The 15,314-nt window shown below is 38.6% G+C and overlaps 1 protein-coding gene across 2 annotated transcripts in view; it reads left to right on the forward strand.

The window, feature by feature from the left end:
* hoxd4a (homeobox D4a) overlaps positions 1-15,314 on the forward strand; it is a 28,150-nt gene that overhangs the window by 11,251 nt on the left and 1,585 nt on the right. For both annotated transcript variants that reach the window (XM_039757702.1, XM_039757701.1), the window contains exon 3: positions 3,718-3,795. In XM_039757702.1, the coding sequence (XP_039613636.1) occupies positions 3,718-3,742 (25 nt within the window). In that variant the 3' untranslated portion in view covers positions 3,743-3,795. Of the gene's footprint in view, positions 1-3,717; positions 3,796-15,314 lie in introns of those variants that run through there.

Below are 15,314 nucleotides of genomic sequence, written 5' to 3' on the forward strand. Positions count from 1 at the left end.
TACAAAAGTGTATTCGCATTTTATTGGTAGTTGAGTGTGAGTAGGTTTCCATTCTATCGGGAATACTGTCTGCATTGGTACATGGAAATGTCTGTGAAACCGCAAGATCAGGTTTAGGACGTTATTGTCTGCAGACAAAGGGTGAAGGATATATTCTAGAGACTACAGGCGAAGAAATTGAGACCGAGGAGCACAGGTTCATGATAAATTGATACGCAGGTAAGCAATTGCATGGCAAAATGCAACCTTTAACAATTGGTTTAAATAATTCCAGGGAATAAATATGATTTACTACATTTAAAAAGGGGGTATTTATTAATGTTGCAACCGCCGGCACAGCACAGTAAATGTAATCTGAAAACCAAAAAATGATAATTTATTGGCAAGTTTACGATTTTTAGCAATCTGAGCACTTTCGAAAGGTTAGACCGGACATTTGTCCCAGACATATATTTAGATGTCGTTTTTTAGCTGATTTTGCGGTTTAGTTCAAGGGAAAAAAAAAATAAAACCGAAGAGGTGAATGAAGCGGCAGAACTTTTCATGGTGTCATATGAAAAGTTAGATCGTAAATCACATTAATTTGTTGTCTTATCATCGAACTGCATTTGTGTTTTGATTTATGCGACTTTAATGTTTATTGCCTTGTATAGCCAAAAAGGTATATATATATATATATTTTTTTTTTCTTAAAAGTACTGGTTCAACCTAATTCCAGCGCAATTGTTTTTTTGTTTTTTTTGTTTGTTTGTTTTTTTACCATTTGTATGCATTTAAAATAACTTTTCCAGGTTTTTAAGGGCGAATTATGCATTCGCTTTTAGTAGAGTTTTCCACGTTTCATTGTAATAGCGCATGTCTATTAATTAAATATTTATTGAAAATGTGTCATAAGTTCGTTTTTGTTAACTTCTGAATTGGTTTGTTTTCCGATTTTCTATTACATTTTGCAATATTTAACCATGAAATTTACTTGGCTTGAATATTCCCTTTTGAATTATTGTTGGCAGGATTAGCTACCTTGGTATGTGTTACAATGTAAGCATAGGACTGAACTTAATTTCAAATGTAGACTAAAATACATTTTGTGATCAATACATATACACAGACATGTTAGGAGTGTTGTTTTTTTTTTTTTTTTAATTTATTTCAATATCGTTACAATATAAACACACGCATTAAAATACAAAATGTACACCAGGCACAGAGTGCGTGGGTGTTGGGTACACACCACACAATGTATGGATTGTGTATTTGGTATTTTGATTTTTGGGGTGTGATGCGCTTTATTAAACGCTCCCCATATAATAAGGGAAACATTTTTTTTTTTTTAATGAAGAGATCGCCACAACTTCCTACGCAGCTACTGGCCTGCCAAGGCAGCAAACTAATTTAGATTAATTTGAAAATTTTTGGATATCTTTTTATACATTTATTTTTGCACTTTTTAATTTTATATTTGTATTTATTTCTGCGCGGTTAGAAATTTAGAATTCGTGATGGGGTTCATTGTTTCCCTCCACGATGCCGCTTCTATAAGAAAGGTAATAAGAATGGCTCTCAGTAACTCGGCAACAGGGCGAAACACGGCCAGCGTTTAAGGCGTGCAAAGTTCATTAAAAAGTAACCCGAAAAATATTTACAATAAGAAAGAAGGCAAGCGGAAAAAAAAAATACCGGACGATTACAGGAGCTGCTTGGGAATCGTGTCTTTAAAAAGTATCGCACGTAAAGAAAGAAAGCGGTCCAGTTCAAACATTTAAATAAGTGGCCGCAAGAAATGCGTGGGCGACCAACACAAAAGATCGAGAAATTCGGCGACAACAAATGAACAAATGAAGAAGAGTGCCGTAAGAAAAAGAAAATATCGTCCCTGACCGAAGCAAGTATGTCTTACCTGCGTTTACCATCTCCTGAATGAGTATTTAAACATACAATTGATGATGAACTGATTTATTAGCAGCCTCGCGCGGCGTTTAATATTTCAAGTCGCAGACCCGCAGACCTTATGGCGAGCGCTCCCTCTCGCTAGAAACTTCAGCTTTAATGTGGCCATCTTGCAGATAGTACTTTTGAAGTGATATACCTTAAGGGGCTGACTAGGCATATAAAAGACAATACTGAAAAGTTATGCGATGAGTTGCTTTGTGATCTATTTGCAGCACTTCCGTTCGTTGTTCATTAAACGGTGAGTTATTGCCTAACATGCCAAAGGTCATGTAAAAGGCTTATGACTGCTAAATATTGTCGGTTTAATTGCCAGCTATGCAATGTCGAGATCTGCTACTGCCGTTTCACATCTACACACATATATATATATATATATATATATATATATATATATATATATATATATATATATATATATATATATATATATATTTATATATATGTACATAAGTTTATATTTATATATATATATATATATATATATATATATATATATATATATATATATATATATATATATATATATATATATATGTGCATAAGTTTATATATATACACACGAGTCTATATATAAATATATATATATAGATCTCCACAACTATATATATATATGGGGTGAGCAAAAGTAGGATTACAGTTGTCCGTTTTGGAAAAAGAAATGCAGAATATGTTTATTACAATAGCTTTATTAACTAATGAGAATGTCATAATGGTACAGTACACTTAAGAATACGTTTAACAAATAATAATACAAGAATAAAGGCTGTGTTTCACATACTCACAACTGTAAACCTATTTTGCCCACTCATGTGTATATATATATATATATATATATATATATATATATATGTGTGTGTGTGTGTGTGTGTGCAGACTATTACAATAATTTGAATCTATTTATGAAGTAAGTTATTGAGGCTGGCTGAATGTAAATAACGAGTTTTGCTTTAAAAATATCTGGGATATCAGACAGTCGGTCAGACAAACATACATACAGATAGATAGATAGATAGATAGATAGATAGATAGATAGATAGATAGATAGATAGATAGATAGATAGAATACACATTCTTGAAAGAGAGATATGGCACAGTAGCAAATAAACTGAAAAAGGTAGATACACACCGATAGTCATATAACCAAAAATTAGTAAATAGGTAAGCCAGTAAAGTAGCTGAGAGATGAATGCACAAATAAATAGATAAGGAAATACGTATACATAAATATACAGACAGAGAGATACGAAAGTCTCTAATAAGATAGACAGACAGATATTAAAGACAGTACTTAAAAGATGAAGCTAAAAAATAAATATGCCATTAAAATAATAAATAGGTTCTGTAGGCCCCAAATATAGATAGATAGATAGATAGATAGATAGATAGATAGATAGATAGATAGATAGATAGATAGATAGATAGGTGACATAATTTGAGACTACGCATATGCAAATCAGCGCTAAACTACTTTAAGTAGACCCCGTTTAGGTTCCTTGTTTTCCAGCATAGAGTAGCCATGTATTTTTAATTCTCATTTTTTACATAAGAAGGTCACAATTTCTGAAATTTCTTAAGATGGGTTCTATTTGCTAGGCCACTGTCAGGTTAAACCACAAAATGAGGTTAAGAGCAGCACTTGGTATAAAAGAGAAGAAAAGTTAAAAGTTACAAGTCCACCCAGATTCAATTAACAAACAAGCCCTTTGTGCGTGGCTGCTTTGATTTGCCGATAATGTCTTCCCATTTCTGTCTTTTCTTGTTTTACAGGCTTAAGTTTTACCGCTCCAAGTAATGTAAACAGCGTAAAGGAAAGAGTAAAAGCCTCACCAAACATATGCTATTGTGGTAAGTTTTTATTTTTGTTATTATTATTTAAATTATTGCAGAAATAAGACATACACAGATCATGTTATCTATTAATTTCGGTGATGGAAAAACAATGGAACGAAACATAATTCTACAGAGGACCATGATTTAGCCATTTAAAATTAACATTTGTTTAATGTTGTAGCTTCAGGATTGGAGCAAAATGTATTCGGTGAGTCTGAGAAGAGGTAAAGGATCCAAATGGGCTTTTTTTTGGTTAAATGGTCGAAAACATCACATCTGAAGAGCGCAGATAATCCCATTTGGCGTTACCCCGTCCACTTGGCACAACAAACGGCTCTTCGGGCGGCTCCTGAAGTCTCCAGAATTTCATTTCGATTTTGCTTCCTCTCGTGAGGTTCATCACTCGCTGTGTGTTTATTTTCTTCAGCCGCTTCTCATTTCCAGGAATCATGCCAAGCTTGTATTTTATTGTTTATATTTTTTTCATTATTACAAATGTGCTTAGCTGCTGACTTCCGAAGTACTGTTATAATAATAATAATAATAATAATAATAATAATAATAATAATAATAATAATAATAATAATGACCTCGCTTTCCAAATAGAGATGTTCGTTTAAGCTTTTAAGATTTTTTAAAATATCCAGAAAGCACACGAGAATATTAGTTGACGTAGAAACACCATTTTAAGGTTAGTTTCATTAATGCATTACCACGTTTACATGTAGGACATCCTTGAAAAAATAAAATAAAATAAAAAATTAATATATACAGATTGCATTAACGGTTACATATAAAATCGTTCGATTAAAGAAAGAAAATGAAACAAAATAAAGGAAAAACTGGAATATATATTTGTTAAATTCTCCGCAGATATGAAGAACTTGCCAGAATGCCTTAGTCTCATAGACTACAGTTTACTTGGAAAGTAAGGCGTCGCCATCTTCGTTCCCGAATAAGCGTTTCTTATCCACCATACAGATAATCCATTACAGGATACCGTATACAAGATAAATAGATCTCCTGTTTTTCGAGATGTGAGCAGCCAGAGACATAAGCCAGGCGACACGAAATTACACATTGTGTTAAGAGTCGGTCTTCGCGAGCTTTATATATAAAGTTTCCTTCCAGGCTGGTCAATGAGAACTTGCGGAGTAGGGGATTCTTTTGCCGGCCTTCCTCCTACGCGCTGCCTGCTTTACACTTCTGAAGGTAACAAGTCTTGGGAAGTGTTTTTCTTTTCATTCGTTAGTGAAGCGTTTATGACCATAACACTAGCAGTCATAAATTTTACCGCAGCCCACAATGACAGGTGCATTGATATGCGCTGCAAGGAAGGACCTGAGATCGGAATAAAGTAGCCTACTGTATTCAGCTAAGCCACTCTTCAAAGCCATCGCTCATGCTCGAAATAGACTTATTAATTTTTTTATTTTTTTTTTAAAGAAAATGAATCGAAAGTTTGGGCAGCTCACAATGCAATGCATAAAAATGAATTTTGAGTTTTATATTCAGCTACTACGCTTTGCTCCTTTTGCACTACCCCATTCCATGAGCTGCACTTTGTTTGCTTGAAGCTTGCCATTTTTATAGAGAAACGTTGAAAATTAGGACCAAAGTGACACTTTTTAGCCCAGAGTGTTAGTGTAAAAAAGAGGTCCAAACAAAATATGGAGGGTAGGCCTTGTGATTAGGAAATAAGCTCTGGTTGACACCGCAGAAACAGTGCATGTAATATTATATATGTTTATTTGTGTTGGGAGAGATCTGAAAAAACAGGGTCCCCGAAACAGTTGACTATTGTCTAAGTGATTTATAGTCTGCCGTTGTTTTTTAAAGTTCAAACAAAGTTCAGACAGATGCCCACATTTAATTATAAAATACATTTGCATTTTCTTTTTTCTGTTTAAGAAGCATCCGTGGTCTCATTTTGTGTTTAATATTTGTATTAGAGTCTGAAATCTTGAAATAAAAAGACTTTTTACTAGCTACGTTTGTCGCAAATAGGCAGGGACGTTGCTAACCCACTGCTTTACTTTGAAAAAAATATCAAATTAATATTTTAATAATGTGATGTGACATATATAGCATTGAATCATTTGAAACTATTAAAAAATAGTAAATGAGAGCTGTTATGGTGAATTAATTTTTTGAGAATTCCAATATCCATGAAAACCTGAAAGGAAATAAATATCAAAGTGTTTATTTTCTCAAACAGTATTTTTCTCCAGGCTTATTTGTGATATTCACTGTGTAGACCCCCAGCCTATCGGAGAAATAAAGAAGCTTCTAGAGCTTTGAGCTGCTGATTCAGGCGTTTTGCTGGGTGTCTTCAAACAAAGAATAGTTAATGGGCTCAAGTTAAAGTTTAACTAATTTGTTTCTATCCATTGAAAGTGCATAAAAGAAGAAGCTTGTGAGAACCGATTTGAGGAACACATGCCAAGTTAAAGATTACTGATTCACTGATTATTTAAAAAAGAAAATAGAAAAGTTCTTTTTTTTTTTAACTATAGGAAAACTCAAAGAAATCCTTAAGAATCACGTTTATTATACTGCAATAGCTTGAAAGTACATTGATGATGCCTTTCAAAATGTTTTGTATCACTTGTAAAAAACAAACAAAAAAAATTATATATAGTCCAAATAATTTTATATATATATATATATATATATATATATATATGTATAACTTATAAGAAAAAAAGGACAAATTAAAAATATAAAGCTGACCCTGCTGTTTCCAGCCTTTGACTGACCATTAATTATTCCGCCATTTCTACATATCATTAGATGACATTGGATTCCTGCTCATTGAAATGACTCTCTTTAGCTGATCAATTGGATAACACACAATACTACAACACAGCATATGCACTTCACGTTAAAGGATATTTTCATAAATTTGTGAATTTCTTGGGAAAATCAAGCTGCCAAAAGGAATGCAGTATTAAGCTCATGTGTTGTCATGCGAGATTCAGTACAATTAGGATCGGCCTAATCATACAAGCCTTGTACAGTGATAAGTAAAATAATAATACTTCAGTGTGGCGTAGTGGTCATGGCTTTAAACTTTAAACCCTGAAGGTGTGGGTTCAGACCCCATTACTTACTCTGTGTGAACGTGAGCAACTCGCTTCGCATGCCTGTGCTCCCAAAACAAATGAAATGGAGCTAATTCTAAGTGTCAAACTTTGGATAAAGGTGTCAGCCTAACAGCAATAATAATTTCTCCTATAAAGTGAAATTTAAGTTTCGGCAATAATATAGCCTTAAATTGGGTCGATAAGGTTGATTGGTCGTGGGTGTCTTATTTGTAAAACTAGAATCAGATCCAGGGCTGGTTTTTGCTTTTTTCCTTGGTTCCCTATGAAAGTGAACAGGAATAAGTGTGTGCGTATATATATATATATATATATATATATATATATATATATATATATATATATATATATATATACCCAACACACCCATTTATTATATTTACAATATTTACAAGTTAGTGCACAACCCAGTGCCTCCAGCACCGATCTCCCAAAGTCCAGGCCTCACAGTTTCTAATGCCTTCCTTCTGGCCGCCTCCAGTCCTCTCTCCAGCTCCGTCCTCTTCCACCCGACTTCCGCTCTCGAATGCAGGGAGGCGGCCCCTTTTATACCACCCTGGATGGGCTCCAGCTGTTTCCCGGCACTCCTCCTTGGACACGCCTCCGTGTGGCGGAAGTGCCGGCTGCGCACCCGGAAGCCCTCCGGGTGTCCCCATTCTTCTTCCCCCCCGCCACACCCGGAAGTGCTGGGCTCCAGGGTTCTTCAGGCACCGCCACGGGCACCTACAGGGTTGGGCTTCCTAGCCCCCTACCCGAGGCCACCAACAAAACCAAGGCGGTCGCCCCCTCGTGTTCGGGAGGATGCACCAGCCCTCCTCCCGTCCCCTCAGGCATCCCGGCTGGGCTCCACCCACAGCCGCCTGTGATAGTATATATATATATATATATATATATATATATATATATATATATATATATATGTTAAAGTTGTCTGTGAAGGGCTCCCTGTTTAAACGCGGCTGCCAGTCATGAACTGGGCCCTTCATTGCACAGCATTATGATTTTTTATAAGGGAAACAAAATTACAAAAGAAAACCCTTGGACATTGATTCGATAGGAATGACTTACTCGGAATCACTGTCCAAATAGTAATTATGTGGTGGTGTGGGAGCATTTCTGCTTCTGTCCGTTCACAGTCCGTCTCGTTTTCACAACGCTATCATTTCCTCTCACGATGTCTTCTCAACCTTTCTCCAATCTCGCAGGTTGCTTTGTGGCAATCCAAAGAGTAAGGCAATATACACGGAGCAATGGTTATAAAAGGGGGACACATAGGTATCCAGGCTCTTTAAAGCATAAATAAGGATCACTTCACTGACATGTGAGCAAGCCACGGTACAACTGTGAGACGCGCAGCACACACCGGCTACAACGTAAAAATAATAATTTCCAGAACGTGCTGTTACGTTGTCATTCATTTTACCCACTGTCTTTCTTTCATTCATATGTTACGTAGGCACATGCCTTTTATCTTCGGCAATCTCATTCTCTAACCAGGCCTCAGGAGCTAACCAGTGTAACACTGTCCACCACCACTTTCGTTATTCCGGCACATTGTTGACATCCGTGAGTAACAACAACGTACTAAACTGGAAGGTGGTCTACGCATGCGTGGAATTCGCGGACAAACAAAGATCAAGATCTAAATGAAGATCTCTTTAGTTAATTTAAAGCACAACAATTTGTTTAGTTTGAATGTCTGTGTTTTGAGGTGTGACTGGCGTACTACAGTCTTCAGTAGTATAAGCCTGGAGGAGATTCTTAATGCAATGTCTATGTTTTAGCGGCCTCTCTACTGCCATCTAGCGCTTCTTCTTCTAATTCATTCGCGGACAAACAAAGATCAAGATCCAAATGAAGATTATATATATTGAATTTTAGTTTTTTGTATTGAGTGATTTAGCATTCAGGCCTATGATTTAGCATTCAGGCCTTAATATTGAAAATCGCCTGAACAGCTTTTGCTTTTGTTCTTAGAATCAATCCAACTATGCATCCATAAGAACATACAAAGAATATAAGAAATTTACCATAGATGAGGAGACCATTGAGCCCATTTGTTGCTTGTTTGTTTAACTAATAGCAAAGCTGTTCTCGTATCTCATGCAGATCTTCTAAGAGGTTGCCAAGGTTTCTTCTTTTGCTCCATGTCTCTGTAGTTTTGCTCCAGATTCTCACAGATCTTTGAGTGGAATAGAACAGAATTCAATGGAGTATCTTTTATTGTCATTGCATTGATGCACTGGGTGTGATGAGGATGGAGAGGATTAAAAAAGAGGACATTAGAGGGTCAGCTTGAGCTAGATGGTTGGGAGACAAAGTCAGAGAGGCAAAATTGCGTTGGTTTGGACATGTGCAGGCTGTGGAAGGAAGGTCAGTAGGACCACCACGACAGAATACATGTGTGTGAATGAGAGGGAGGTCAGTGGACTGGTGAGGATGGAGGGAGTAGAGATGGTGAAGGTGGATGAGTTTAAATACTTGGGATCAACAGTACAGAGTAATGGGGATTGCGGAAGAGAAGTGAAGAAGAGAATGCAGGCAGGGTGGAGTGGGTGGAGAAGAGTGATTTGTGACAAACGGGTATCAGGAAGAGTGAAAGGGAAGATCTACAGGATGGTAGTGAGACCAGCTACGTTATATGGGCTGGAGATGGTGGCAATGACCAGAAAGCAAGAGACAGAGCTGGAAGTGGTAGAATTAAAGATGCTAAGATTTGCATTGGGTGTGACAAGAATGGACAGGATTAGAAATGAGGACATTAGAGGGTCAGCTCAAGTTGGACGGTTGGGAGACAAAATCAGAGAGATGAGATTGTGTTAGTATGGACATGTGCAGAAGCGAGATGCTGAGTATATTGGGAGAAGGATGTTAAGAATAGAGTTGCCAGGCAAGAGGAGAAGAGGAAGGCCTAAGAGAAGGTTTATGAATGTGGTGAGAGAGGACATGTTGGTCATGGATGTAACAGAGCAAGATGGAGAGGACAGGAAGAGAATGGAAAGTGATGATCCTCTATGGCAACCCCTAACGGGAGCAGCCAAAAGAAGAAGAAGAAGATTGAGAACAATACAAGATTTAAAGAAGTGCTTCCTGGCTTCAGTCCTTAATGCACTTCCTGTTAATTTCTACCAGTGTCCTTTGAGGACGTGATTCACCATTCAGCTATTAGAATTCTACTGGATCTACTTTATCATTGATTTTGAGAGTTTTGAAGACCTGGATTAAGTCCCAGTACAGTCTTCTCTGTTCCATCCATCAGTCATGAACCTGCTTAATCGAGTTCAGGGTTGCGGGGGACAGGAATCTGTCCTGAAAAGTACTGAGAACCAGGCAGAGACCAAACACTGGATGGAGGAATACCAGTCTGCCACAAGACACACAACTTGGCACAACTTAACCTGAGTTACTACTTAACTTAACCTGAACACACTTTTTAATCAGGTTCTTTAGTGGCATTTTATGGTCCTTTACTGGATTGTATGGTTCCTTATGGAACTATTGCTTGGACCAAGCACTATTTCATTCTGGGATGGGTTCGCCACATAGAAAGTTGGTTCTTTGTCCTTTACAAAACTTCTTAATATGTAGAAGAAACCTGAAATCTATCATTTATGGCAGACTATCGAGCAGGAAACTAACAGGTTAGGTAAAACCTGGACTCACCCTGTGTTACTGTACATATGCAGCAAGAGTCCGTTGAAGATTATGGCCCATTGGTATTTCACAAATCTCTTCCCATCTGTTCATGGTTATTTACAGTAGATAAATAAAGTTCTCTCTGGGACATTCATGTGGACAGGTCTTTTTGGTACCAAAAATGGTTGTCCTATCATGTCGTCGCATTGAAGAACCACTCTGGCTCCTTTACTTTTAAGAGTGCAGATCCTACACCCTTAAACATACTTGCTCTTTAATGGCATCTTATGGTTTTTACAGGGCTGCGTGGTTCTTTGAAGAACTATTGCCTTACAAAGCGCCATTTCATTCTGGGAAGGGTTCTTTGTGTATAAAATTAGTTCTTTTTGGCTTTGAAGGGGTTCCTAATATGTGGACCAAACAGAAATCTTCTACTTATAGAAGGCAACCAAGCAGGATATTGACATCTGGAGAACACAGGAACTTAGCCTGTGTGATTGTATGCAGTGGATGTCCTTTTAAAAACCGTGTGGTATTTCATAAATCTGTTATCATCTGTTTAGGACTATTTATGGAGTGTGCTACGGATCTAAATAAGAGGTTCTTTTTGGAAAGTTCATGCAGATAGTTCTTTTGGAAACCAAAAATAGATTCCCTACGGCACTGCTCTGAAGAACTGCTCTAACATTGTTATTTTTAAGAGTGTAGGAGAACATATAAACTTCACAGACAATGTAATCAGGCTGATATTCTTACCCTGTACTCTGCATCTGTGAGGCCGCAGTACTAACAACATCTCCATTATGCCGCCCTCTTTAATTTACTAACATGACAAACCAAGTAAGGGTGGCAGGGGACCAGATCCTATATTGGTGGTACTGGGCTTGAGGCAAGAATAAGCTGAGGATGGCGTTCCAGTCCAGGCTCACCTAAATGCCCACATTGGCTCACTTTTAATGGCCAATCAGCCTAATACACACATGTGTCTTAGATGCTGAAGGAAGACTAGAGTGCGTGAAGAGAAACCAGCACCAACAGAAGGAGAACATGTAAACTCTACATAGACAGTGAAACGACACACCACATTCAAACCCAGGACTTTGAGGCGGTGATACTTCAGTGCTAGGCATCTTTGTTCTAATACAATAATTGCTACTTTGTAACATCATCTTGATATAACATTTCATAACATTGTCAAGCCCACTTAACAGGAGACTTTACCCCACAATAATATTTTGTGGTAACTGGCCGTAGGTACAAAACCCAACACACGTTTATTGATATTCACCAATTACAGGGCACACACAATCCCAAAACTCCCCCAAAGTCCAGGCCTCACAATGAGTCTCTCTCCTCTTCAGGCCGCCTCCACTCCTCTCCTCCAAGACTCTGTCTATTCCGCTCCCGACTCCAATTAACAAATGGAGTGAGGCGGCCCCTTTTATACACACCCAGATGTGCTCCAGGTGCCTCCCGATTAGCTTCTGCCAGCACTCCCCAGTGTGGCGGAAGTACCGGCTGCGCACCCGGAAGCACTCCGGGTGTCCTTGTTCTTCTTCCCCCCAGCACTTCCGGGTGTGGCAGAAGTGCTGAGGACCAGGTCTCTCCAGGCATTGTGGCGCCCCCTGGTGGTGACCATGGGCCCCTATAGGATTGAGCTTCCAAGCTCAGTTCCCGTGGTCCCCAAAGCCACTAGGGTGGTCGCCCCCTCGTGGTCTGGAGGAAGCGTAAGCCCTCCTCCGGTCCTCCTGGGTGTCCCGGCTGTTACTTATCTCATGTAGTTTGATGGCTGAGAAAAATTGTAATGTCATGTTTTCATAGAAGATGGAGATAGCAATGTTTCTGATAGAACAGACATCTATGGTGAGCAACAGCCAACTACAGCAAAGAAACTTATTTTTTTTTGTCAGTGTTTGGAGTTGGGAGGTACTGGCATCTCTTCCAATTTCTACATAGAGTACCGGCACCTTATATTAATGTACCCATGTATTGTGGTACTCAAAACGTAATGGGGAACCCTCACCCTGCTCTTCAATTGAATGCTGGTATATTACTTTAAACAGAATACTGCCAGTAATTTGGTTCCACTTCAGGCACTGATTTGGGAAACCAGAGCATATCCCAGTAGTATTAGGTAAAAGACTGGAACGATCTCTTGACAGAGCGCCATTACATGACCTTGAATTGCATTAAATGAATACTCCACCTAAAAATAATATTCTTTGTATATGTTACTAACACCTTGTAGTTTGTAGTGGACATAAATGTTAATGTTACATGTTCATAGAGAATGGAGATAGCAAAGTTTCTGGTAGAACAGACATCTATGGTGACCAATGCTGGTTTACAGCAAACAATGGAAAATTGTCCATGAAAAAAATCCCCATGTCTCAAGTCAACCAGTTGTATGCTGACAATGAGCAAAACACATGCCTTTTTTTGTTAAAATGTGGTGAATAAATACTTCCAGAAAGTCAGATCAGTGCACACAGAGATAACAAGTTCAGATGGGAACGAGCTTGTTGTGAACTTCTTGTCCAGCAAATGAGGGGAACAGGCAGATCCTCAATTGAAAAGGTTCGTCCTATGGAAACGCATTTCCGCTGTGTGCACCGGAAGTATATATTTAAAGATTCTTTAGCAAAAAATCTACACATTTTGCCTGTTGTGAGCATACAACTGGAATGACTTGATGCTCATTCTATCACAAGGTTTGTTATCTCCATTCTCCATTAAAACATGAGATTAAAATATTTTTTGGCCATCATTACAAATCATAAGGGGTAGGTAACCAATAAAAAGAATATAATTTTCAGATGAAGTATTCTTAAAATACAATTCAGGGCCAGGTAGTGACACTCTGTCCAAAGATGATGGTATCAACATTCTACCCAATGCTGACGGCAGGCCTGACCTTGGGGTGCCTTGAGTACTTGTCGATTGCAAATGTGAATACGAGGGCACCAATCTCCAAGGGGAGCCCTTTCCTGCTTGTTAATTTTATATTCATTCTCAAGGGCGCCAATGTCCAAGGTGAATATATGTTGATTTTATATTTGTTTGCAAGGGTGCCATACTCCAAAAAGTTTTTTACACACATCAATTTCATATTCATTTGTGAGGGTGCCAGAATCCAAGGGGAACCCAAACTCGTTGATTTAATATTCATTGGCAAAGGTGCCAATCTCCAAAGGTTCTCCTCACTTGATGATTTCATATTTGTCTGCGAGGACGCCGTTCTCGAAAGGGCCCCCCACTTCTGCTCGTCAATTTCATATTCGTTTATGATGGCGCTGATCTCCACTCCTCCTTCACCAGTTTCAGTTATGGATCCAAACATGCAGATCTACATGGGGACTCTCTTTTGGATGTCTCTTTTTGGGTGCTTGCAACCAACACTGCCAAGGGGTGCAATGTAGAATACCATCCATCCATTATCCAACCCACTATATCCTAACTACAGGGTCATGGGGGTCTGCTGGAGTCAATCACAGCCAACACAGGATGCAAGGCAGGAAACAAACCCCAGGTAGGGCACCAGCCCACCGCAGAATGTACAAAACAATACAATACAATACAATTTATTTTTTGTATAGCCCAAAATCACACAAGAAGTGCCGCAATGGGCTTTAACAGGCCCTGCCTCTTGACAGCCCCCCAGCCTTGACTCTCTTAGAAGTCAAGAAAAAACTCTCAAAAAACCCTTGTAGGGAAAAAAATGGAAGAAACCTCAGGAAAGGCAGTTCAAAGAGAGACCCCTTTCCAGGTAGGTTGGGCATGCAGTGGGTGTCAAAAAGAAGGGGGGTAAATATGACACAATACACAGAACTGAACAACCCCTCAATACAGTATAAAAATAAAAATATTACAAGTATAAGAATTTAGCAGTAGATGATATCACATACTGCGGTGGGCTGGTGCCCTGCCCAGGGTTTGTTTCCTGTCTCGCATCCTGTGTTGGCTTGGATTGGCTCCAGCAGACCCTCGTGATGCTGTAATTAGGATATAGCAGGTTGGATAATGGATGGATGGCTGGATGATATCACATAATAGGATTTGGATTTGTTTAGCGTCCTGGAGACCTCAGCCATCAAGCTGCCTCCCCTATTGGCCATTCCACAGCTGAAACAGCGCTGGGCCAGCCAATCCAATGAAAAGACCCCTCTACCCGACGATTCCTGTGATCTTCCATTAGAGATGACTTTGCCTTAAGCAGGCAGAACAACTTGGCAGGTGGGCAGTGGCACCAATTGCCACATTTGAATACCGAGAAGAGAAACAGAATAGGTGAGGGTTAGTAACAAATTCTAACTATCATGTTACTTATGTTTTAGTGCTAATGACTAACAACAGAGATGCAGTCTGTACAGTTAATCAGCAGCTCTAGTCAGGGTGTGCTAAACTGAAGTCTGAAGCCTGGATTTGAAAGCTGAGACCAAAGGGGCATCTCTTATAGTAGCTTTTCAGGCCATTCCACAGTTTAGGGGGTCCTGTAACTAACAGCACAACCCCCCACTGTTATTTTATTAATTCTTGGAATCATAAGCAGACCGCCATCTTGATTAATGTACGTTCTGGTTTGTAAGTCATGATAAGTTCAAACAATGCACCCTTGAGCCTGCTGATGGGATAGGTGCTAGTTCACCAAAGATTAAAATTGTTTTGCTCTAAGTCAAGGTTTGGTCACCATTGATGATGATGATGATTCAATTAGAAATTTTGTTATCTTCATTTTCTTTGAACACATGAGATTACATTTTTTTCTCATTCTTCAATACAAAGGAAATGGGGTTA

This window comes from Polypterus senegalus, chromosome 6, assembly GCF_016835505.1.
Source record: "Polypterus senegalus isolate Bchr_013 chromosome 6, ASM1683550v1, whole genome shotgun sequence".
NCBI lineage: Eukaryota > Metazoa > Chordata > Cladistia > Polypteriformes > Polypteridae > Polypterus > Polypterus senegalus.